General features: G+C 43.8%; 1 protein-coding gene across 1 annotated transcript in view; it reads left to right on the forward strand.

Annotated features, from left to right (window-relative positions):
- Nucleotides 1–27090, forward strand: part of LOC124183851 — a 70950-nt gene that overhangs the window by 38215 nt on the left and 5645 nt on the right. Inside the window, exons 10-23 of the mRNA XM_046572932.1 lie at nucleotides 205–406; nucleotides 554–652; nucleotides 1146–1285; nucleotides 1539–1611; nucleotides 1900–1935; nucleotides 3229–3376; nucleotides 3469–3580; nucleotides 5304–5336; nucleotides 6305–6460; nucleotides 8036–8082; nucleotides 8213–8382; nucleotides 9339–14384; nucleotides 14945–15004; nucleotides 26493–26697. Coding sequence (XP_046428888.1) covers nucleotides 205–406; nucleotides 554–652; nucleotides 1146–1285; nucleotides 1539–1611; nucleotides 1900–1935; nucleotides 3229–3376; nucleotides 3469–3580; nucleotides 5304–5336; nucleotides 6305–6460; nucleotides 8036–8082; nucleotides 8213–8382; nucleotides 9339–14384; nucleotides 14945–15004; nucleotides 26493–26697 — 6527 coding nt within the window. The remainder of the gene's footprint in view (nucleotides 1–204; nucleotides 407–553; nucleotides 653–1145; nucleotides 1286–1538; nucleotides 1612–1899; nucleotides 1936–3228; nucleotides 3377–3468; nucleotides 3581–5303; nucleotides 5337–6304; nucleotides 6461–8035; nucleotides 8083–8212; nucleotides 8383–9338; nucleotides 14385–14944; nucleotides 15005–26492; nucleotides 26698–27090) is intronic.

Consider the following 27090-nt stretch of genomic DNA (forward strand, 5'->3'; position numbering starts at 1 on the left):
TTAAGGTTCGACGAGACTCGTCTTCTTCTGCGTCAAAAGTTAGAAAACGAGAAAAAATGAAAAACGACGGTGAGCGAATAATTCGGTATTGGGCGCTTTCGGAACTTTTCAACCCCTAAATTCCCACCGTCTAATATTCACGTTTATTCTCCGTATCGGTGTTTTTTTCGAGTAAAGAAAGGACTTTTTACATCTTTATTGCAGTCTTCGACGGAGGAGGCGCCACCCCCGTGGGAGGGTGAAGAGTACAAGAAACAAGAGGCGAGCCAGGTGCTGTCGCAGACGATAACGACGCGTATCGTGAATTCGCATTCGGCGCCGAGTCAGGGGTTGAACACCTTAGCCAGTCTTCCACGCTTACCGCGGGCACAAAATCCGACAATCACCTTGCTGCAGAAAGCCAGAGGTACGAAGTATAACCGATGTTACCGGGATGGATGAAAATGGCGCGGGCCGCAAAAAGGAACTGCCGATTTTCCTCGATCCTTTCTAACACGATCGATCGATGATACTTGCAACGATCAGTTTCCTCAAATTCAGGCTCTCTTTACAGAGGGACAACTGCCCAAGGGGGCCGCTTATTTGGAAGAGGGCAACCACCCTCCACCCAGTAAAAACGACGACAAGCCGGTCATCAGTCCGGGGGAAATAAGTGAGTGGATTATAAACTGGTTGTAAACATTTTTCATTCCCTTAATTAGCTATAACGATTCAATATATTTGTCGTTATTTGCAAAGCTATCCGGCGAAGCGAAGCTTTTTCGTTTTTCTCTGAACGAGCTTGTCGAATTGTGAAATGACAGTCAAGTTTAATTCATCGACTGCATCCACGTTGCGTTACTCACTTTCCGGCCATTCAAGCCAATTCCTTGACCAAATTTTTACGCGGTTTTTACGATCGTTTTATCACCGTTGATATGTCGAGTCGGAGGTGGAGTAAAATCGGAATCCATACATGTATTGTTTTTTTGACAAGTTTTTTTCAACGCGAGGTACTTTTACGACAAACCTCGGAGGATCGATTCACGCGTCTAATCGTAAGTGTTACTCACCCTTATAAATATATCTCAACACATATTATACTTACGATATCGATCGATGGGATTCACTGAGATTGCTAAGCCTGTTTTCAATTCTTCGCCCAGTTTACACAGTTAAGAAAGAGTACGAGAGTGAACCGGAGTCGGAGAACGATCGGCCGAAAAAAATGGCGGACCTTGGCCCCAGGAAATTCGAGGGTATCGGACCAATCACCAAAGAGGGAATTCCGCTGGTTTTGAGATCAGTAAGTCAGTAATGCCATGGAAAAATGAGGAATACGATTTTGGCCTCGGCTCAAGCCGTTCTGAAATTTCGTTACTTTCCGGAAAAAGATGAAATCACTGCTCAGCTGTGAATTTCTGCATCTAATAAATGTTCAATGTTTGCGAATGATTCAACAATAAGATCTTGAATTATCGTATTACAGTTTCCGTGGTATTAATTGAAAAATATATGTGTATTTATGTATGGATATAAAGATTACATTTCCATTTCAGGAAGTTAAGGAAAACAATCAGGCTAAGTGGTATAAGAAAATGTACGATTCTCTTCACCGCGCCGAGAATGACGGTTAGTTCGTTGATTATAATTCATCTGTTATTACTTCTGCAGCGAAATGCAGAAGCTTAATTCTAACCGCTTATTCATTGATTAGCGATTTACAAATCCCCCAAATTTTTAATGATTACAAATCAGGAGCGGTTTTCCCGAAAGTTACCTAATACTTATATTTATATCTGTAAATATTTGTTGGCTAATTTAGTGGCTTACCAGCCGTGATAAAATTTTGAAAATAATACACACAATGAGAAATAAAATCTGATGTCGATTAACATGGGCCAAAAATTTTTATTTCAGAAGACTATATTACCATTCGCTACAAACCACGAAGAGGTGATTATTTACTCGCAGTGATCGAGACGCTGTTAAAGATAGTTATTGTGACATGCACGATGATTGTTGTTTAATTTTTTAACAAAAGACTAATAGGTCGTTTGATTGGTTGAGGAAAAAATAATTTCTATTTTCACTGGTTTTCTTTACACAGTTTGTACGTATGATAATCAATATCTAACAAACATTTCTTCCAGCATACGATGTACAAATATATTCATATTGTAAATACGTAACATTACGCGTAATTGTAATTTGAGGAAGTTCACTCTTCATCGTTCGATATATTAACCCTTCGATCAACCGTTAAATTAACAATAAAGATCTGAACGAATTACTGTGTGAAACCGGTTACTGTGCACCGTCCATGTAATTACTTATTTCCTAACCTCCTCTACAATACCAATTACTAATCGATTTTTATTTCTAGGTTTTATTGCGTAACTTATTGCTTTCCTCCATATTAAACCCTGAACCTTAATACGAATCGATATTCAACTTCCGCTCCCGTGCTCTCGAAAAGTGAACGAAAACCTTACTGACCGTAAAACAAGACCACGAAGAAAGGTTCCTTGGAATTTACAAGCAATTTTTCGACTCTGGTAACTTTCGAAGCGTTGCTTTTCGGAAATATGTTGAACAAAAAAAAAAAAAAAAAGAAATAAATAAATAAATGAACAATTAACGTAAGCGTTAAGATTTTACCTTCACGAGAACACATCAACTCAATTAACTAATTTTCTCACGAATACATAACTTCCGAGAGGTTAATCACGGTGCAAAAATGGTGTACACTGTTTACAATTACAAAGATCACGAACTGATTACAGGGATTACAGAAAGATTGCAAAAATTACAGTAGAATTACCAAAGATTACAATCGATTACAGAGACTGCAAAGATTACAAGCATTACAAAACATTTCAGGGATTACAGTAAGATTACAAACAGTTACAGAAAATGCAAGGATCGTAAAAATGTATAAAAATTGCATGGATTTCAAAAGGTTACAGGGATTATGGAAGATTACCGCAGAATACAAGGATTACAAAGAGATTGCTAAAAGATAACAGAAAATGCATAAGATTACAAAGAATACTTGAGATTACAATGAACAGTGTACGCCAGATTACAACAGTGTTTAACCCCTCGATTACTTCTAATCTCGATTTGGAAAAAAAATAAATAAAACGAAATCGTTTGTGACTAATTAAAAAATCAAATTTTCTATCACAACTACGCCTGAAGAAGTGACGGCTAATAATTATAATAAAAATCCATATGAAATTTCAGGAACCCGATATGGTTACGGAAGCGCGAGTGGATATCTGAGCGAACCGGAACCGCGAGCAAGTAACACCGAGCGAAGTGCAACGTTGGACAATCGTCGTAGACAGAGGAACAAGGAAAATGATTTTTCGACATCAACGATACCCAGAAAGTGAGAATCAATCGGTCTCGAAGTGTCGAAAGTTTGTTTCGACGAATATTTTGACGATAACGAATAAATAAAAATCGTGACATCCGTTCCAGAAACGGACCAGCCACAGTCAAGCACGCCGGTGAAGTTTATCGCAATCAGCCAGGACGCATAGAGGATTACGAACCCGGCCGATCCTCGATAGCCGACAAAGAAACTAAGGAGGTAAGTTCGGCAGCTTTTCGTTATCTTTCATTCTGATTCTCATCCGTTGATTTTTACACGCCTGCGACACGAGTAAGAAATATAAAAAACAAAAAAAAAAAAAACATAGCTGGATCAAAGCGAGGCGAGTTAACGATCCTTGGGCTAACGATTTTCCAACTGAAAACTAGCGTCACCAGGGTTAATTCTATTCTCTCACATTCCTGATACACGAGTATGAAGTTTTCTTCGTTCGCATCAGTCGAAGGGTTGTTTGAATCACCCGCGAAAAAACAAGGGAGCCTTAATATCTATCACTCGGATAGTTATATTTTGTCCGATTTTTCACTGTTCGTGCATTTGCAAGCTGTAACTTTTGTACGCGTATAATATGTATCCAGATTAACGATACTTAACACGCAACAAGAGCCGCCTCGATATGATATAACAATCGAATAATCAGCATCTTGATTGTCCGTAGGATAATATCGATATGGCATTACGTCTACATGTACGTTTGTATGTTACACTAATTGCAAAACGATGTTGAGAAAAAAAAAAAAAAAAAAAAGGAAGGAAAAAAAATAACAGCAACAACAACATTGTACAAAAATAATTACCCAATTGTTTGTGAATCAGCTTCCCTCTAACGATTCAATTCTATATATGGTATGCCCAAACATATATCATCATGTGACCGAACGTGATATAGTTTGTATTGAAATAGCTTTGCTAATTCCAGCCAACGTACGTAACTTGGACAAGACGTAAGGTAATTAATACGTCGCCTAAAGAGTTTCAAATATCAATACAATATGTGTATATATATATGTATATATATACATATAAACATTCGTCAAATATTTATTATACTTATGTTGCCAGTACATGATATCAAAATCACTGATCGTTAATTTAATTTCTTTGCCAATTTTTGTATTATCTCATTATCTATGCAGTAAAATGCAGATTATTTGCCTCGTCCAAGATATTACGCAGTTTGTACTATGCATATTTATACACGAGTCAACTCCCTAACCGTTCATTTATCATGTATAATTACTATCGCCGTAAAGTGTCGCTATATTCGTATCCACACTCTATACTATACATATACACGATTAAAAAAATAAGTTAAATTTTTTTTTATTTCATAGGTATTTATTTAACTTTCGTTTCGTTTTGTTTTAGTTTTTATCTCTCCTTCGATTTCCATTAAGCAGCTTCGGTAGTGCAGCTTGTAGTTATTCCCGTTCTACCATTAATATACCTCGAATAATTTTTGTATTACAATCACGTTACGTTTCACCCGAACGTATAGGAAATGGGTTAATCGCACAAAGTGCGATAACATGTAGTTCGTTAAGTGTAACCGGAAATTTGCCGGTTTTTGTATAGATACGATTGCAGATTAAACGAAATGAAAAACAAGAAAAAAATCAAACCTCGAATAAAGGTGAATTCAAACGTGTTCGATCAATTGTTCCATTTGCACGCGTTCGGCCGGAAACTGACTGAATGTATAACTTTTATTTTATGCATATATTTGTATACCGCGAGTAGATCGTGTGCCCTTTTGTATTACACGTATTAAAATCGCAACAAATAGTCATTATATCGATGTTATTGTATACCGTGAAAAAGCGCAATATCTTGATGTACCCTCCAGAGCGGTAGGTACACGCATATTAGCGCGCCTAAAACGCCTGGCATATAACGCTATTTTTTTATTCTATTTTTCTAGTGGTGGGACGAGGTCATGGACATATTTGACGGGGTACGAGATTTTTATATTAGCGTAGATTAAGCCTATCCTCAAGAAAAAATGGCAAAAAAAAAGATCCCTCCTTTGTTCAGACTTCTTTTCAATCTTATCCTCCGAGACGTCATCGTTCACCCTCTGAATACTTTAGTGGAAAACCACAGGTTTGAAATTGAAGAACAGTTGTTCACTTGATTCGAAAGATTGAAAATAAAATTCGCTGGTATTCTTCCTACAAGTAGAACACTAGGGTGAATGATCGAGGTTAATTTTCCTGGGTTTAACAACTCGTCACACCTTACGTCTATAAGTTTTGGGTGAATTTATTATACTTACCTTGCCTCGCTATTTAAATTTTGTTTCATTTCTCTGATCATCGTCGGCATTCTGCTGCGCAGTTCGGTTGAAAAACAAAACTGAGCAATAAGTATATGTCTAGATGTTTTATAATTTTGGTGATGGTGGGAATAATACTGAATCGACTAACGAATTATTATACATTGTCTTAAACGCATTTCACTAATTGGCTCTGTTATACAAACTCACGCCTCTCATGCAGCATAATATAAAATAATCTTTCATTGTCAGCCTGTCATGTGATGATCGTATAACGTAAATCGTCCCCAAGTAAAATCACCGAATGAATCAATGCATACTTAGATCACTGTGTTCCCGTTGTGTGCAGAAGGTGGCAAAAAAGTAAAGTAATTTGTAACTTGCCCCCCCCCCCACCTCCGCCACACCGCACCGTGACGCACTTTCACTTTTCATTTTTTCCACTTCACTGACTTCCGTCAAGTGCAAATAAAAAGCAGCAGTGAGATGACAATCTTCGCTGTAAAATTGTAAATGTGTATATTTCGATCGATGTTTGACGTTTGTGTGTGGGTCTCGTGTTTCGTTGCGGGGGCGTCGCGACGCCCGTTTTCGACGTCCGCCGTCTCGTTCGTCATCCTCGATACCTCGCACGCCGGCCTCTGAAGTGGTTGGACGAAAACGTCTCTGCGCCCCGGGACCGTTGTTGGTCGGAAAAATCGAGCCTTCATCATCGCCGGCTGTCCGAGTCCTCCTCGCGTCAGCCGTTAAGCCTGTCCTACATGGAGGCGAAGCTTCGTCCGGACGACGGCAGCGAACAAAGCGTAAGAGTCTTATCATCAGCAAGTACTTCAGGTCCGAAACGTCCCGGAATCGCGTCTAAGCCGCGCCGAAGGAGCCCCGAAAAACTTTCGCTAGGGAGATTCGCCCGGGCCGACAGTCAGCCGGTGATTTATTGCGAAACGGACGCGACGAAGCCGCGGCGAGTCGAGCCATCCGCCAAACCGAGGCGCGAACGGGACACGATCAGGCCAGAGTCCAGGTCCAGGTCGGTACTCGATCTGAATCGCGCCAAGTTTCATCCATCGAGGAACGACGATCACCGCGAGGTAGGAAAGATTTCACCCTCGGCGTTCAGCGACGTGGAAACGGCGAGTCGCGGGGACTCGATCATCCTTGGAAGGACGAACAGCCTGCCGGACGGAAAGTCCAGGAGCTTCGTCATCCCGGATCGACGCAGCAGAGACAATCATGTCGCAGTGCCGACCGTCCGCGCCAAAAGACCGACTCGACTAGCTCGTAACGCCGAGAAGTCCGATCGCGTCACGTTCGCTTCCCAATACCGGCAAATGACAAGCCTTGACAATCATCGCCTGCAGCAATGCCTCTCGTCACCCTGTCGATCCACCTTCGGCACCAATCATAACATTCGACCACCTGCGGCACCGACACAAACTTCTTCATCTTCTTCTTCTTCTGCTAAGACCACCTCTTCAGCACTTACAATGAGGGTTAGACCGGTCTCCCTAGGCACGATCTCTCTGTTATTATATCCGTTACTCTCAGATCATCTACTCACGTTTTTTCCTTCAAGATCATTCCATGCATTACGACCCCAAGCACCGTATTCTCGCGACCGGACGAAACCAGCGAACAGTTTTCGCACTGAAATATAATACCGTTGATGTATTTTTGGGTGATGGTTGAACGCGGTGCTTTCACGATTCCCCGTCTGTGCGTTGGATTCGACCGGCATCATCGTACTTTTTTCTTTTACTCATTTTCACGTTCGGTAGCTTTGTGGTAAATCCGTCATCGTCAATACTCGAATATACATTTACCATTCATCTGTTTCATGTGCATTTAACCCTTCCCGGTTGCACTGGGTCATTCTGATCCCCAGAAACCATGTATTTATTATGGGACGACAAATAAGTGCGACCCCGATGGGTTAATTGTTCACCGTTCGTACGTGTCACATTCATATCTTATAGTTCGATGTTAAGCATGGGTATTTTCGTTTCTCTCTGTCTCTCTTTCTCCTATTCTTCTGTCAAGTATAATAAATGGAATTATAATCAATCAATCTATACGAGCATCCTTGTGCATCTGTATACCTCATCATATTACGTGCAATAATAATACTGGGCGGAGAAGACAATTGTATATTCGATTACAATTAATTACAGTAACCGAAATTGTCTCTTCACCCGATCCATCTGTGTATTCATAACGCCTAAAATATATATATATACGTAAACGTGTGTGTGTCTTTTCGGAAGTCCATGCTATATAAATAACAACAATGCACGTCGCATGTCTATGATTGTCGTAATAATTCACTTAAATTCTGTTTTTTCAAATTACGGGTGGACAATAATTCATCATTTCGATTACAGCCGTTCGAGCAGCACAGCACCCACACAGCTAAACCGTACATGTCACAGTGAGTATTTATTTTTGCAACACACTTCCGTGAACAACTGAAAACCGTAATTAAAAAGTAATCTAATACACATTCGAATTACCAATTGGTAACAATAATAGCCAATTACAGCCATTAATTACTCGCACAGTGCCCTGAAGGAGTCCGGCTACGAGAGTGACTCCACTCTGGTCTTCCGTCGACGCGAAGACGCCAGTCCTTTAAGTCCCCTGGAGCAAAGGCTCGCCTATAAAACTGTCCAACGTGGAGGCGACGTCCCTCTTCACGGCCTCCGCAAACCAGCGCCAGAACGTCCAAAGGGTGAGTCAAGCTCTTGGGATAATTTCAAAATTCTCCTTCTTCCACGTATATTTTTTCAACATTTTTTCACCTAGCCTTCGTTATCGTACCACGTTATCTTATTTCATTTATATTCGTATTCATGCGTTCGCTGTTCGCTCGCGAATAAATCACTCACGCGAATCACCCTATTTTCTTCGATTTTCTAACCCTTCGATAAACTTACACCTCACTTTTCACCACCCATAATCAGTCTGTTGTAACATTGGGGAAAAGTTTGGTTTTTTTTTACTTTGGAATCCTTTTTTACTCATAGGTACTCAAAAACGGATTCCAAGCGCAAAAATCTATCACACGTTAAATTAGCACTTATTTATGCATACGTATTAATTTATTAGTCGCAAGATTATCGAGCTTGCGGTACCGACAACTAACCCATTGATATGCAATCCTTCATTCTCGTTTATCTCAAGCATGCTTTCGCATCCGAATATATTTAGAAATTGAATAGCGCATGAATAAATTAGTAAGCGTATGAATTTATGCAGCTACAGTACAGAGTAGCGATATACATATAGTATATAGAAATTACAATCTTTGCACGTAAGAAAATACTTTTTTTACAATTATATTTTTTCTCAAGCTCTACGCACTAGCAGCTGCCTTGAAATCTATCGATATTGGAATGCAGTCGAGAGGTTTTCTCCGCCTTCGCACAAGTTTCTATATTTATATCTCATGTACCTACGTATACCTAATTTAAGAGCACCGGATGTCGAGGAAGCGACAAGTACTACCACCATAATCCACACAAGTATAAAAAAAAAAAAAAAAACTACACGCTGAAATTGAAACACGCGACCACCAGCTTAACAATATATCTCTACAATATCCTTGGTGAAAGGGTTCAAAATCGGGTGAAAAGAATTTCTAAAAGCGTCTAATATCGGGGGGGTGTGAAAAAAATCTGTCCACAGACGAAGACGGCTCGGTGATCGAGTACTTCCCGATATCTCCGACCTTGACGCGAATTCGCGTTCACAAGAAGATCCCCTCCGCCACCGCAGCACCGAAAGACTCTTTGCCTCGATCACGGTCCACGATTCCAAAACCTCCGCCACCACCTCCGCCCTCGATGATATTTTCCCAGTACAAAAGGTCCGCTCCGTCGCTGGCCACTTTGCCAGCCAGGTCGTCCCGATCAGTATTCGACGGACGTTCGCAGTCCACGTCGTCTAGAGTCCCGTCACCGGCGACGGGAAGACCTTCCTCCAGAGTGACGTCTCCTTTCGGCCGGCCACCTTCGCCACCCCGAAGAAGGTCATCCCGGAACAACACGACCCTCAGGCTGTACTCGAAGATGCAAGTGGGGGAGAACCCTCACTCGACAAACCCAAGACACGAGCAATGCTTCAGCGCTGACAGTGTGTCCAACATTCGTTTCCTGCGGGACAGGCTCTCCGGCAACCTCGAAAAGCATCGGAGGGACAAGGAGGAGGCGCAAAGAGTCAGGATCCACCGAACACTCTCTTCGAGCCCAGTCGCGGCCAGGACCAGGGTCTCTTCAACTGTGACAGCTGATTTTCCAGGACGGAATATCACTCGGAGCAGTTCGGGGCCCGACAGGTACAGACCCAGAACGTTAACGTCGCCTAGTCCAGTGTCCAGGCAATCCAGAGGCCAGGAGCAGAAGGTCCTGGGAGTCAAACGTCCGCTCGAGGATAAGCCGCCGATAAAACGCGTGCCTTCTAAGAGCCCGATGTCAACTTGCAGCTCGAGGGAGTCAACTGTGGACAGACTTTACTCCCCAGAAAGGAGCTGCAGTCACGGCAGTCGGTCGAAACTCGTGGAAGCTTCGACGAGGAAGGAGCAGACTAGACCCAGGCGAACGAGGAAGGAACAGGACGAAGTGTGCAAGAGATTGAGCAGGTCACCGGACTTGGCTTCGCCGCAGGAAGTGAGGAGAGTCGTTCAGAGGCAGCGCGAAAAGGACGTTCAAACGAAACTACTGCCGTCTGGAACCGTGGTCAAGAGCTCGACCACCTTGTACTCCTCGGCTCGGGGTGGGAAGCAGAGTTCGCAGGAAGACAAGTCCCTCAAGGTGACCGTTGCTATATCATCCAAGGGTCGCGAACTCCTGCGTCGGACTGCGGAGGCTTCGACCTCAGGTAAAAATTCGCCGACTGTCAGTCGTAAGACGACTTTTACCGAGCCTGTGGAGAGTCCGAGGGCGAAGGTCTCCAAGTCTTTTGAGAGCAAGGAATCGGTCAAGTCGATTTCGACCGTTGATACCGAGGTCGCAGGAACCGCCGAGGGAAATAATAAGAGGAAGCGGCCCCGTGAAAGACCGCAAACGATCGTAAAGTCACCGATTAGAAAGCCGGAAACCATCTGCGTGAATCCCGACAGCAAGGAGAAGAGAGAGGAGAAGAGAAAATCGCGGAGAGAGAGAAACTCCGAATCTTCGAAGAGCAAAAAGTCTTCTAACGGTAAACGGAACGACGGAGAGAAGAAGAGGTCGAAAAAAGCGCTTGGCAAGGCCGCCGGAAACGAGGTCGCTAAGGAGTTGAAGAAGCTGGATCATCGGGATCAAACCAACGTCCAAAGACTAACGGTAGAACAAATAAAGCGGCATCAGGAGATCATGAAGTCGGATACGTTCTTCCAGAACCTCTTCCTGAGAAACACCGGCTCCCCGACACCGTCTCAAAGCAGCGTCATGAGGACGTCTTCGGTGATGGAAAGAGCGAGGATATTCCAGGCCGAGAACTGCGGCACATTCAAGTCGGAGCCGTCGATTCGGTCCTTGAACATCTACCTGACAAGCAAGAAGCCGGTTTCGAATTCAAAGTTCAAGAACTGGGAACGCGAGAGCGTTTCCTCCCGATGTTCGAGCCCTTACGGGGTGAGCTGGCCGGGTCGTCCGGTGTACCAAAAGATAAGTAAATTTGACAGCCTGCAGAGCATAGACGATTACGCCATGGAGTTCGGCTCGGTCTCATCGTTCCGCGGACGGAGTCCTGACATCACCCGAGACTGTCACAAAGAGAGAAGCCTCAGCGAACCACCGTTGAAGGTGCTTCCGGAGAATGAGGAAAAGATTTGTACGAATGGAGTTGTGCCACCCAGACCGGCTTCTCCGTCGCCAATCAGATCTCCGGCTTGTCGAAGGATACAGAGTCTACGACAACAAGACACACCAGGGATGACGATAGTGCGGAAGGCGAGAGCGAGAAGTGCCGAGGAGGTCGATCAGAGAAGAAAACTGATATTGGGGTCGAATTTGTCTCTGTGCAAAAGTACAAGCTCACTTAATCTTTCGCAGATAGACAGAGATGAGTACCAGCAGTACGTTCTTGAGATGTTGCACTGTAAGAGGAAATCGAAGAGGTACAAGGACCTCCACGATTTTTATGCGAGCTTGGAACGAATGGGAGAATTGGAACGAACCACTTCGACCGGTGATCTCAGACCTCGCTTGCGAAACGAGGAAATCATAGATTACGATAGATGGAAGGAGGTGCGATCCAAAGAGCGAGCCGAGCGGGAACTTGAAGTACTTTATGGAAAATTGCAGAACGTACAGAAAGAGAAGGACTTCCTGTTTCGACCCAAGGAGGTGGAGCAGTTCAGGTGGAAAGGAGACTCCGGTCTTAGGTGCAAGGAAAAATCGGTAGAGAATATCCGCGAACAATTTCAAAGGCTCGAAAGCCAGGAGAGCGATCTGGAATCCGCACGTCGGCGAGATATGGCGGCTCGCAAGGACGTCTACAAGCCACTTTGGCGTGGCAATTCGGTAGTCAGCGTGGCTCACACGCTTGACAAGCGAGCGACGATGTCCGAAAGTCTGAATCGTACGGCAAGACCTGAGTCTTCGAAGAGCCTTGGCATCAGTCGAAAGCTCTGGAGCAGTTTGTCCGTGGAACAGGTGAACGCGTTGAAGAACCAGCTGAACGAAATATACAGCAACGAGAATGGAAAGCCGGAGAGCGAGAAAGCGAAGCCGACGTCGAAGACAGACTACGAGATAGTCGTACCGCCTCGGGAAGAGTTCGGCGAGGATTTCCAGGACGATAACAAAACGCTTCACGTACGATGCCATTCCATGGTGACGCCCGACATATGCAAAATGGCGGAAAAGGCGGACAGCAAGCTCGAAGAAGAGCGTCTGCAGACGTCGCCATTGAAGCGGAGCGGGTCGATTAGTCGGGGCAGAAGCGTGGAAAGGTCACAGTCCGAAAGGTCTTCGGGCGTCCCGCCGATGTCCGAACTCGAGAAGAAGCGGCTATCCTTGACGCTGAGCAAGGAGGTTCTGGACAAAGTCACCCAGAAGAAGGCCCTGCAGACGGCGATTTCTCCACGCGAAACTCGCGGCGCGATTGCCGTCGCCTCGGCTCAGCCGAAGCCAAGTTTGCCAAGCGCAAGTCCGAGCTTTTCTAGCGCTTCACCGCGGACCTGCTACTCTTTGGAGATGTCCGAGGAGGGAACAACCAAGTCAAAGGACAAGAGCGACTTCCTGCTGGTCTTGACGCCGACCGACGAAACTCCAAAGAGCAAACGCAGAGTCGAAAACGTCCTTGAACAGTGGTCGAAAAAGCAGCCGGAAATCGCGATGGTCGTTTCGGACGAAACGGGGAAGCCTCCACGGCCCGGTTCGACCAGCGAGGTTGACAGCACGACCGAAAGCTCGGAGGCATCGGTGAGGACCGTGATCGGACAGGGAAGCGCGGAAGATGTTTCCAGGAAAGTTGAGTTCTTCGAAAAGATAGACACCGGAATTACGGATGTCAAGTCTTCTGCTCCCGATGGTCTTCAAAGGTCTTCGAACGCACGGTCGACCTTCTCGCAGAGTTTCGCCGACTTGAAAGAGCTCTTCGGCGAGTCGGAATCCGCCAGGTTCGGGACCTCATCGAGCTACGGGTCACGACCGCGTTCTACTTCGCCTAGAAGAAGCCCCACCGTGCTTCCGGAAGACGTTAAAACTCGGTCAAGCCGCCCTCGATTTCAGGACGACGATCGGGAACGACCAAGGAGCGCCAGTCCGTACCGACCGACGTCAAACGCCTCGAGTACCGAGAGCTTGTGGAAGCGAAGCGAGTCTCCGGACCCGGAAAGGTACTGGCGAGCTTACCTGAAGCTGGTGCGAAGCGGGGCCGTGAAGAGACTTCGCGCAAAGTACGAAAGCCTCGAGGAACTGACCGGCGAAAGGGTGAAGATAGTACCGGCTCCGAAGCGATTCCAGAGCGATCCGGAGCTGACGAGGAACTTGCTGAAGAGGGAGATCGACAGGGTGGTGGTCAAGGGGCAGGAAATCGCTGACGTCAACTGGCTTCGACGGAAGTACGAACCGGTACCCGGGAGGGCCAGGAGGAGGGGAGCGTCGCCACCGATACCGAGAGTCCCTCTGCGCATGGAGGATTTGGGGATGCCGCGGATCCACGTGATCAGTAAGCTCGCCGAGCTCAAGGGGCAGCGAGCTTCCTCCGCGACGGGCCGCTCGAGGGTGACGGAGGCCGACGAGCTCCAAGCTAGGCGGGCGGTCGGGAGGATCCGAAAGAAATTCGAGAGGGAGGGTGTGGACGACGTGTCCATACTAGGTGAGATGTTCACTTCGGCACCAAACGTTCACGAGCTACGTGATATTGCACCGTATTTGGCCGGTCAGTGGGTAGCGCACAGGTTTCCTAGCCGTCGCGACAACGCGCGCTCGCTGTCCTCGCCGGAGTTAGAAAAAGCATCGACGAGGCCTGCTCGGGTCAGCGGGGATTCGGGGAGGAACTCTTTCGGAAGACCTCGCGCCACCTCCTCGTCGCCCGTTCGACCCCGCAGACCACCCTCGATATTGAAGCAGTCCTCGAGGCTTACCGCCACGGATCCCTTCGCTAACCAACATTTTGACCCCAGCAAACACAGGCCGAGGTATAGGTACCAGCCGCCACCGCCGAAAGTCATCCACAGGGAATCGACTCCCTGGTGGCCGCCGATTCCAACCTACACTGCTCGGCCTACCGTCACCTTCGAAGGTCTCTATTTGGTCCGATCTTTGTCCGAACCTAGCTTGTAGATTTTCATCGCTCTGAGGCTTGTAGTTACCCTGGCCAGGATGATCGCTATCCTCGAATTGCACGGCGATATTTTCGTTAGTTTTACCAGTCTTTTGTGTACCTACGGTTTCTACTTTCAGGCATAAAACCGTCCCAAGTTTGAAGTACCGTTTGCACGCAGCACCGAGATCGATCCTATAACGCGAGGCTGCTATTGAATTCGTTCTAGTGATCCTCCTTGGCCCGTTCAGAGACTTGCGAATATATCACAGCACCAATATCGATAGATTTATAAACAAAGGCACGCGGATTAGGTAGAGGAAAAGAGCGAAGCTTTTCAATGTGTATGATTAATATTTGTAATTTATATACACACGTACGTATGTTTGAATCAGAATTAGATAATCTTACTGCATTATCGTTGTACGGATGTTGTCTTTGATCATTCTAATATTCTAGTTAGTACCCATAGATCGGCTCGGCTAATTATCATTGTTGTTATCTTTCTTTCTTTTCATTTTTGTTTCGCTGAAATATAGAGTACGCCACTGCACCCCCACCGCCACCAAAAGCTCCACACTACAAAGGCGATCGCCAAGGTAATGCTATTAGCTGATAATAATTACATAGTATCTGTATACATTCCGAGGGAAACGAAAAAAAAAAAAAAAACAATAATTTAAGGCCTAGCTCAAATCCTTAACTGCCTCAATCATATCTGAGGAAAATTTTCACTACCCAAATTTCACTCTTCAACGTGAAGATGTATATTGTATGTAATGTATAAAAATGAAGACAAGAAACGGAATCGAAAATCGTGTCTGTTCAGAGAAAAGGACGCATACAAGTACACAAATTTTCATCATCAAAAATTGCATGTATTTTACTTTGTGTTACTTGACAGTGCATAGATTTATGTATTATAGCTTACGCCGCATCAGCTGTATCTACTTTGTCATGATAATGTACACTAAATTGTCTCACTAAATTGCAGTACCAGATGCATGACTTTCGAATATCAAAATGGTAGACTGGCTACGTTATGATACGCTGTCAATGCCTGCACGGTTAGGATTTTTAAATATATTGATATGTGCTTCTGTTTGTAAAAAATTAAGTTTGCATTTATATATCCAATTCGCGTGTTCGTTAGTATTAGTGAATAATCAGCTAGTGCAAAGCTTGCTTCCGATGTCTTTTCGTCGGTTCTCATTTTTCAATCTCGATTATTTATTCGTACTCCACATCATCAATTTCATCAATTCACAATGTGTTAATGTATAGTTGAAGCGTATACACGTTTACTATTCGTTATAACCTTGAATCAATATTTCTCCATGCAATTTTCGTTCGTCCAGTGATGTCGTCTGAAAAAACAATACTTGTAAGTTGAATTTGTCGAGGTTAAACCGAGTGCAGAAATCATCATCGTTTCTCAGCGGCTAGATAATTTCATATTAAAATTCGGGTGATTAATACAGGCGGCATGAATAATAACGCATCATCGATTTTCTAAATAAAATGTGGATGAAAAAAAAAGGCTAATGAAGGAATTCGTTGTACGAGTTCGAAAGCAATTCCAATCATCGTTAAAATGAAGGGTTTTAATTTCCGAGAAAATTGATTAACAAAATGAAACACTTTGTTGTTTGGGGATTCTGTTCGCTCAACTTTTGACCCCTGAATAAGATAAGCGACTCTTAGAAATCTAGCCTCGTCTTCTCTTCCTGATAAGTTTTTCCGTCGAATCCGATGAGCTGTGCGATTGTGGGAATGACGGTTGGCTCGGTCCGACGTTACAGCGCAATCGGCAATCGGCCGATTTACCGTGTATAACAACGAAGCGCTCACTAAGTGTCAGTTCAGTTCCACGCAACGCAGCGTTCGGCAATCCTTTTCAACCAGCTATCTACTCGTGCCGTAACACTCGTCGTGCCTACGATGCAGCCTTGATAGCGTAATGATAGAAGCGGGGGAAACGCACCGCGATTCGCGATCGCCAAAAACCAGCGAATCGGAGAGAGGGCGAATAGACGAGTGAGCGCCGACTCAACCTTGATCCAAATATTGGTAAATGCCGAATGTCCGCGCTTTCGCGGTTGCGCTAATCGAAGACGAAGTCTTCACCGCAGTGCAACCTGGCGAACAATGGAGAACCATTATCGTGCAACGTCTTTCACGCCGCGAACCTTTATCTAATCTCTGTGCTCTCTGATAACTCGTAGTCAGGCTTGACTTATTGGCGGAGAGTCCGGACAGTTTCGACGATGCTCTTGGTGCGCGATCAACGCGTTATACGCTTCGTCTACTCGCCTATATCGGGTGTTGGAACACCGGTAACGACTCGTGTGTGCGGATTTTTTCGCGGATTGAAAAGTGCAGTGAAAGCTCGGCGGTAACGGATGTGCAAAGTTTTTACGAAAACGCGTTTCCTCTCTGCTGTCGTAACTGATCCGCAAGACGTCAGACCCCGAAATTTACCACATTATTTTAACAATTTCAGAATAAATTTTGCCGGGGATTTTGCTAACACATTGTGCAGAGAATTGCAGAAGCTTGCGGGCGGGGGAGAATAACGTTTCGCGTCGCGTGTGCTTTAAATAAATATTACGCAAAAGCTGTTGACGTTCAATCGTGGATTCTAAATATTGAAAACACGCGATATCTGCGGTGCTTCGGAGCTTGCGTGAAGAGCGACGCGGACGAGTCTCGATCGAAAAACGCTGCATTGAGGAAATAGTTTGTTTACCGTTAAAACATGTATACTTGAATATAGCGTATAAATGAATGTTTCGTTATTATTACGAAACTTTAGTCAAGCCAAATACGTTTTGTTAATTATTGCCAAAATTCTATAGATCATTATTTGGCCGAACGGAAATTTGATTTTAATAACAAATTGAAATACACGTTTGTTAACGGTAAATAAACTATTTTTTCAGTGATAGACGTGTTTGGAAAAAAGTAAAAGTTAAACAGGAATTTTGAATTTACGATTCTAACTTAATTGGAAATGAATTGTTTGGATGTTCCGTTTCATCGAAAATCGATTCCAGTAAACTCTTAGCCTTCGTTCGCCAGCGTGCTTATTGATATCGCTCTACGTATAATATTCAACTCGCGATTAGACCGTAACCCACATACGCTTATGTCTGCGACCACCGAAGATTTCCGATCACAGAACCGTGACCAAAAAATTACCGTATACATATAATGGTGAGCGATCGCTTGATTGTGGGACTCGGTTTCAAAGGTCAATTCGCGGTTTGACCTTGGACGGTAACAGCTGCATCAATTTATCCACACACACGTATCCACACGGAAGGATAATACGTCATATGTCACGGATACAGTGATACGAACGATGTCCGAGACCGCGATTACGTAATTCCGCGAAACTTCTGTAAAAATTGTTTATTATTTTATTATACACGGTTAAAATATCAGACGGCTTAATTGTCTTTAAGTTCGCGACTACCGCGCAGCGATAATTCAACTACGCAAAGTCAAGAGAGTCGTTACAATCGGACTCGCAGGCATGTGTGTTGAGCCCTGTAACAGGTGCGCTACTTTTACACTCTTTTAACGAACGTCTATGCCACACGTAGCTGCACGGTTATCTTTCCAATGACTCATACGGCTCGTTCGACGATATTAAAACAGATTATGAATCGATATTGTCAACGCCCGTGACTCGACGATGCCGCGAGTCAAATTGTAACAAATTCCTCCGTTGAAAATATCAATTCAAATTCATTCCGCTATCCACACACACGGGTAGATCTTGCGTCATTTGACGTATTTACCACGTTTCGGTTTCACTCCAAATACGATCTAATAACAGTCGGTGTCTAGACGTCGGAGAGAAAAGAAACGAATTTTACCAATCGTGAATTTAACTATTAAAAACGATAAAAACAATATGTATTTACACATATGTTCGCAACTTCAAGCGACTTGGTTTACCGCAGAGAATGAAAAGTAATTATTGCCTACCTGAATCGCTGAAAGGAATAAAAACTGCACTTGTTTGTTCTTTTTTTTTTTTACCCACGACGTGGAAATTTTTTTCATTTCTCTCAAAAAAGATAGACATTGCTTTACTCGTGTGACCGAACAGGTAGCGCCGAATCGAATTCCACGGATTAAAAACGAAATCACATCGATTAAGATCGTTGGAATGGGGATACGATAAGAAATCTGTGCGAGGTCAGGGAGCGTGACGTCTCGGCGGAGAAGTTCCCCAGTCGGTAGACCTTATTGTGTTCCATATTCTCTCTGTTCCCCGCAGTGCGCGTCGGGTCACCGAAGAAGGCGAGGCGGCGTCTCTCCTCGCGGAGAGCGATTCCCGCCTTCTAATCGTCGCTTTTACCGTCTCGCTAGTGAAAAAATGATAAACGCGATTATAAATTTGGTGATATACATTGCAGCTAGTGACCGTGTTTCCGAACAATATCCACGATACAGGTGAAATATACTTGATACGGGATTTATACGGGGGAGGGGAATCTGCAGAGCTTAAGGAGAAGACTTATGGTGCGTGTCGGAAGCACGAGAACCATCAGAAGTGTACGAATTATCCGGAGGGGCTGACCGGAGTGCGGAAGCGAAGCTCGACACGAACGCGGATAAAAACCTGCGGCTGTTACACGTTGCATAGGTTTATGTATACAAACAGACGCAAATACACACATTGTCGGAACGTCGGTGAAAAGAAGAAGAAGCGCGTACGCGTCGCGATCCGGAAACCCGATGGAGCGAATCGGAGGCGTTATTTCCCCACCCGGGCTTACCAGGGTGACGGACCTGGAACGAAGTCAGCAGTGGACGAGTCTCGCCTCGGACATAAACGACCTTGAGCGATCGAGGATGCGGACGCAACGGCAGGACTCGGATCCCCGGAAGCGGATGCTGCACCGGCGATCGATGCCGGAACCCCAGCAGACATCGATGATATACGTCGACGTGAATACCGAGGACTACGGGACCCATGCGGAGAAATACTTCCTCCCCATCGGCTCGGACTCCCACGACGAGAGCGTCGATAGTTGGAGCTGGAGGCCTGACAGCGCGGGAAATTCAACCTCGGAGAAGAGCTACTTGTTGTACTCCAACAACAATAACAACAACAACAACGACAACGACAATAACAACTACGAGAGCTACGGATCTCGAGGCGAGGGAAACGGAACGCGGAAAGGCGATTGCGAGGAGGTGGAAGCTTATCGAGGAAGCCGGGAAAAACTCCACGAGATATTTCGCAGGAATCGGGATCTACGTCGGCAGTTTTTCGCCGATGTACCGCTGCCTGAATTCAAGCAGGAAAAACCGGAAGCTGGGAGCGGATACGGCAGCGTAGAAACTCTCACCAGCCAGAGCAACCACTCGGAGACCGGAAGTGGAAACGTTGAGCTGACTGCGGCCGCGCGGAAGAACACCGGGAATTTAAAGTACGCGACGCTCGTCGACCAGACCTCGAGTCTTCGGGAATTCGGGGGATCGGCTAGAGATCGGAGGGAAAAACTACACTTCAGTCTTCCTAGACGCGGAACGAGACGATCCGAGGCCTTCGAATCCAGCGCCGCGACGCCCTCTGGTAACGGAAGTCTGGATTTCGACGGAAATCATAGCCCGCCGCCTCCGCTGCCTACCTCCGAACCACCCGCCTCTATTTCCGCGGATGAATCGTTGATTTCCGGTGATTTTCCGGATACTCCAGAGCGGCTAGAGATTCGAGAGTCAAAAGACGCGGATCAGTCGGCTTTTCATCGTCGGAGATTCGACGCCGACCGATCGATATACAAACCGGAATCCGAGGGGCTGAAAATGCTGGACAGATTCGAAGCCTGCATCGAGCAGCGGAAACAACCGTCGATCTTTAGCCGGTCCAACACAGTCTACAAGTCCCTTCCTAACCTCGCGCATACCGGAAGTAATCGACAGTCAGGGACCATCTCGCGGCTTGCGATCAACGGCTCGACTATGGATCTCGATTTAAGCGATAAGAGGATTCGTCCTGCGGCCTTGAAACGCGGTCGGGAACCGGAGGAGATTCGGGCGACTCGAGTCGATCTTGAAAATCTCCGACTCGGGGATCGGAGGCGGGGAATCCCGCCGCCTCTCGACCTTTCCAAGGTCTCCGAGGCCCTTAGACGGGAAGACCTGCGATGGGACCGACGCGTTTTAAGGGACTATTCCCTCGATGAGACGCCGTTGCTGAACGACCAGCAGCCGATCAAGTGCACGGTGACGGTCATGGAGGGTGCGGAGGTTCGGAAGCCCCGACCTTCGGCCGGTCAAGCGACCCTCGAAACGGCTACCAGCCTGATCGGCCATTCTCGGAACGCCGGTTCTTCCGCTCCTTCGGTTCCCGTTCGTGCCGAGAAAATCCTGAAGGACGAGGAAATTAGTCCGACAGCTTCTTCCGGGGTACCGAACAGGTTCAGGAGCTCCGTTGTTGTCTGGTGTGACGGAAAGGACGCCGCCAAGGACCTCGGGAACCGGGAAACCGACCGGATGATGACGAGGAGGATGAACCTGGAACACCGGAAGTCGACCGGGAGTCTCAGACCCGTAACCGGAAACGTCTTTCCATCTGTTTACGCCCCGATACCGTACAGTCAGTATTATTATTAATAGGCGGATTTTGTTACATCGTGTAGGAGATGTTCGAGTTGAGTTATTACTCTTGTTGTTCTTGTTGTTCTTCTATTTCAATGGTGTACAGAGACTGATTTATGGGTAACGCGATACGCTGGGTTTCGTGTGTGCGTACGCTTGTTTTTGTGGATTGTAAGTACGAGTTTGGATAAGTAATTGCAGCATTGTTCCTTCGAGGGATTTAAAGAACGTTTTCAGCATATCGAGAGACGAAAGAAAATGTGAGATAATCAAACAAGTTTCGAAATTTTCCCGGGGGAGTCTCGGCTTTGTTGTTGCAAAGAATTCATTTGCGGAAATACCGAATATATGGTGGTTTCGAGATTATACGAACTCGGTGAAATTGCTGAAGTTGGTGGAAAGTTTCCATAGCTTGATTCGAGCGCTCGGAAAAACACTTTGAACACGGTCATTTTGATAAGATAGAGTGATTATGATTCATCTTGAATCATTGGAATTCTTTCTTGGCTTCAGTTTAATTCCATGCACTGGAATTAAGACTGTTTTTATCGATATCGGTGGCAGGTGGTTCAAATACTTTTGATCGTTAAATGTCGAAAGGCTGATTAGCCAGAGATAAGATAATGAAAAATCGTTATCCGTTATTGTTACGAAAATTTGGTGACTCGAACCCAAAGCACAGCGACGTTTAAAAACAAAATAAAGAATTTCGACATCGCTCGATACGCATTCACGTTATTATTTCACGTGCATATACATACATTATACATGTATTCAAAACCATTAATATAAATAAAACTACGGTAAAAAAAAAAAACATCCGATACTTTGAAACAGCATATTCTTGACGAATTTCAATTTTTGTTCACATCGAAAAGTGCAATGTGAATTTGACGTTTGGTTAAATTTGTAAAAATTTCGTCGAAAGAAATACGGCATCTATATCATCCGCATCTCTCATCCGGAGAGTCATGGTGACGTTAACAAGCGTCGTCCCTGCCAATTTCACTGTTACACGACGTTACGGTGACAGAAAAAAAAAAAAAATTAAAAAAGATTGTGGTAATTTTTCCACCGGGATATCCGTTTCTCTCTCTCTCTCTCTCTCTCTCTCTCTCTCTCTCTCTCTCTCTCTCTCTCTCTCTCTCTCTCTCTGTATGTACGTATATTCTTATCTCGAGCATTATACACGAGGTTGTACCGCGCACGATTTTCACGCGTTGCCAAATCCGTTCCATCCGGCTCCGCAACGCGTGCAACGTTTAAGCCTCGCCTAATTACACGTGGTAATACATATGTACTAAAAACGCGAAGATATCAATCTCAGAGCAACGGGTGAAGGAAAATTTTCTATTCGCAAAGTTGCGAGAAAACCGGTTACTTTTTTTTTTATGTTAATTCGAACCATCGTTCTGTCGGAGATGTCAAACTGTGTCAGCAGAGGCGGAAAACAAGAAACGCGTTTCACAGCCTAAAATCGAATACTGCGACTGCAGCTTGGGTCGAATTCCCCAACTTTTACTCGGGCCACTTATCATTACTAGGTATATGGGATAAAGTTTTTGTGAAAGAATTAGATGTCGCGCTCCTCTTTTGAGAAAGCTAAGAACGACCATAAATCGCAATCAGTTTCTGTTTTTTACTCCCGCGAACGACGCGATGCAATATCAATTCATGTGATTAGAATATCAATTACTATCATTGTCTTACTTACTAACTGTCTATATCGTTTAACAAGCGAAAAATGAATGAATATCTTTACCTGAAACTGAAAAAAATTTTTAATGAAACAATAAATTACCAAATACTTTTTTCGCTACTAAGACTACATACTGAAATTTACGAAATTTTGGTTTCACATTCACCGTTTAAAAAAAAAATACAAAATAATCGATTAACTTTTACCGATTGAATCAAGTCGTGTTCGATTATTTTTTTCGACTCGATTAATCGATGCATCGATTATTTTAATCCTAGTGACCGTAGCTAAGAAAGCGATTTCAGCTCTTCAGGGGTTTCGATTTCGTGAAACGCCAAAATCAAGGGAATCTGAAACACCCTCTGTGATTTCGGAATCGCGGAACGTGTAAATTGCGGAACGGCGGTTCGACGATCGACGATGAAGACGCGACACCGCGGTGTAAATGATCCGCGTACTCGCGCACAAATACGTCACCCGTGATCCGTGAAACTGGAACAACGGCCTCGTTCGGTTCGTTTCCCTCGCTTTCAGTTACGACGAGTTCCACGCATGCGCCCGGCTTTAATTCGAATCAGGATTCACCCGCCGACATGTCACGTCCCTCCTCCTCCTCCTCCTCCTCCTCCTCCTCCTCCTCCTCTTCCTCCCCCTCCTGTCCCTACGGGTCTCTATTTCTCGTATCAGTCGAATCTTCGCTCAGCTACGCGTGTATCATCATTCGACACAAGTTTTTCCACTTTATTCCGCTGTGGCGAGGAAAACCACCTTCGTCTCCGACTGGATTATAATTATACCTGCTACCTGTGAGCCGTTTCTTTTTTTGCTCTTACATTTTCGGTACGTCGTAATTAATTTTCAAACATATATTATAGACCTGTGTCTCGTGCTGATTCGACTCACGCGTACAATCGTTCCTAATGCGATAACCGCACGCAATCTAATTATTTTTTCCAACGCTACCTGCAGCTCTATAGAGGCTTAATACTATAAAAAGATTGAAATCTTAATTGAAACGTGACGAAAAATATCAGGCGTTCGATCTACGAGATATTTGCAATTTTTGTCTATCAGTGTTTTCTTTTTTCTTCTCCCATATTTCCTCACAATATTCATCGATTTTTCCTAAAGCGAATATTGATGATATTTTTTACTGATATTTGTTGATCGTAATTATTATATATATGTCACTGAAGGTTCGTCGTGAAATTCAGCTTCGCGTAATAAGCTGGGTAAGCTATTTAATTGACCCCAATTATGACCGGACTACAGAAGGAGATCTGGAACGTCAATTAAGGTTCATGAAAATCTATCTGTGTTTCTATTAATATACCAGCAAGAAAAATTGTTATACATTAGTTTTCTGTGTTATTAAGTGCAAGAAAAAAAATTTTTTTTTTTTTTAAACTAAACAACGCTGACCCATAAAAACAGTAATTAAATTACCGGGACGAAGAAATTCTTAATATATTTAATCCGGTCTGAATTTAATAGCAGAGAGAAAAAATTTGAGATGAAAAGAGTAAACACAGAACCAGTATTTTGTTATGAACGGCAAAATAAGACGATTTCGACCGGTGGGAGATGCGTAATTTTATACCAAAGCTATACATATAATCACGATTCGTTGCGCAACAATCCGCGAATGACTCACATAATATGTTTATTTTCAATACTCAACCAGCTCGGTGAAGTGAATACCAGAAGGCCTATAAAAAGAAAAGTAAGAATTTGCAAGATATTTATATAAAATAAAATTACACTGAAAAAAATTTCATTTGTTACAGTAACTATAAAAATTGAGTGAAACAGGTATCGTTAAAAAACCTGTTCGAATATTGTTGGAATTACTAAAAACGAGGTACACGTTCGTAAGGTGCGAAGTGATTCGAATACGGAATATTTCCCACCTAGATACTAAATTAAAGAAAAAGAACGCGATGTGAAATTGCAGCGAACGCGAAGCCGTATAAGAATTCACGTCGAATGAATCGAATAAGTGCGAGCTGCACGGAATGTAGGACGAATCTCATTAATCGGTCACAGTTATGCGTTTTGTCGTTGTGGCGAATAACGCATTGATTCGATTGTATTTTCGGACAGTTCTTCGCGGTGGAAAAATTCGACATCGAGTTTCCATTCTGCTAATAGTCGATAAAAATTATTCGAATAAACATCTACTCGCCGAATTCATTCAATTTTTCATTTCAGTTACTTTTCTGTTTTTCTCAATAAATTTCATCCGAGTTTACATGTTGAATCTGTGTTGGTCAAAAGTTCGGAATCTTCGTGAACTGATTTAACTCAAAATTGATAACAGACGCAAATACGCGTTAATTATAGATGCGAACTAATTGTTGTACGTCTGAAAATATTCATCCCGGCATATTTTGCATAGGCTATATGTATATGTTCACCGACTCGTTTTTTAAAAAGAAAAATTTCTAAATTGCTTATAAAACTTATCTTTCTTACAAAGTTGTTTCGCTTTCGACAACCGGAAATTACTCACGTTAGATGCCTGTTTGTTTTTTATCATTTTTTTTTTTTTTTTTTTTGCTTTCAATTTCACTTTCAAATATCAGATTGCGTTTAGATCTAGATAGAGACAGAACGTTGCGCAACGATCTTGCGTGTATTTCGGGTTTAATTACGAGCGCAGTCAATTATCTTTCCCCCCGCTTATTGCTGTGTATTAATTATACATTCGTTCTCCTATAAGTTGGTTCGTTTCTCATTATCTTTTTCCCGAACATGCAGCGAAAAAAATCGAGTGAAAGCTATGTCGCAGATAAAAATTGTGAATAATCCGTCGATCTAAGATTTCGGAGATCGCATTTTCACTCCGACGTGTCTGGAATAGTTATACGTACGTGTAGAAATAAAATTACAAATTGCTTTTCATTCAATCAATCATATCATACGTCATCAGCAAACTTTTGAATCATTGCCTTTGTGAACTTTATCCCCGTTGAATAAGTCGTGTCTTAAAATTCGATAAGAATTATCAGATCACCCACGTGGCTTTGTGTAATAATTTTATAGATAACAATCCGACTGGTCGTAACGGAATCGAATCTCACGAAAAAAAACTCATCTAAAAACTGTGCGCGGAAAGATTAAACCGTTTCCAGTCCAACAACATCGCACAAAGTAAATGTGTTATTGTTTTTTTTTTTTTTTTTTTTATTCATTCATTTTCTTTTTGTTTTAATAACGAACAATCGACCAACGTCTCGTCAAGGTTTCCCACCGCTAATCACCCCGGATGCGAATGAACTCGAGTACAAATTTCCTGTTTTCACGTTAAAGTATGCCACTCAACCATGTATACACGTGTATATTATACCTATACATGATATTCGGTACGCTGTCTATTCGACTGAATGAATTTTAACAACACGCAATCTGTCCCGGACTATCGCTCGCGTGCTTATGTCTAACTAGCTAATGCTGTAATTAATCGAAGGCAACGATAAAGGAAATAATAATAACAATAATGATTACACACAAACATACCTAATTGTATATTGACATATTATCTAACCGGCAGAGCGAAGACCCTAATACATGTCACACCGATACGTCAATAAACTGGGCTTACGAACTTTGCTAATCAGAGGCTTTGTTTGTTTTTTCTTTTATATCTATTTTATTAAAAAAAAAAAAAAACATTTTACTAATTTTCTCGTCACTTACACCGCGAGGCAATGATTTCGTGGCAATTCGACTAATTAATTGACGTTTGATTTTGATTCTTTCGACAGAGTCGCCGAGGCGATATGTGGAGGGTGAGGTGACCATCCATTATCGTTCCCCGGTTCGCACTGAGGCCAAAGAAGTTCTTAGCGAGGCGGAATTGGCGCGAAGAAGCGCCGAAAACATGCGCCGGGTTTATCAGGAGGAACGTCGACGGAAATATCTCCAGGAATTGCATGACATCGACTCGCGTCGTCACACCGATAATTTCACGTAAGATGTTTGGGAATTGAATGTCGATAATTCGTAATGTGCCAACGGTGTTGAAAGTCACGAGAAAATCAACATCTTCTTCGAAAGTTCATTTCTATACCTCTATAGTTGCCGAAAAGATGTGAAAACCAGAAGTTCCTTCTCTAGGTACCTAAAACACTCGTGGCTTGAGTAGGTCAAAGCCACTAATCCTCCTCAAATGTCAGTCGTTTCATAATGTCAACGATCGATGCGATTTAGCGCAGGGTGAGATGTAAAATATCAGGTCATTATTTTACACAATTATCTACCAATTACAGTTTTTCTAGTAAATTTGTTAATTTTTTTTTTTCTCATATCGTTGCTTCTCATTTCATTTGGAGAAAATTAAAAGTTTGAATAAATTGTTCTGTC

This window comes from Neodiprion fabricii, chromosome 1 (assembly GCF_021155785.1).
Source record: "Neodiprion fabricii isolate iyNeoFabr1 chromosome 1, iyNeoFabr1.1, whole genome shotgun sequence".
NCBI lineage: Eukaryota > Metazoa > Arthropoda > Insecta > Hymenoptera > Diprionidae > Neodiprion > Neodiprion fabricii.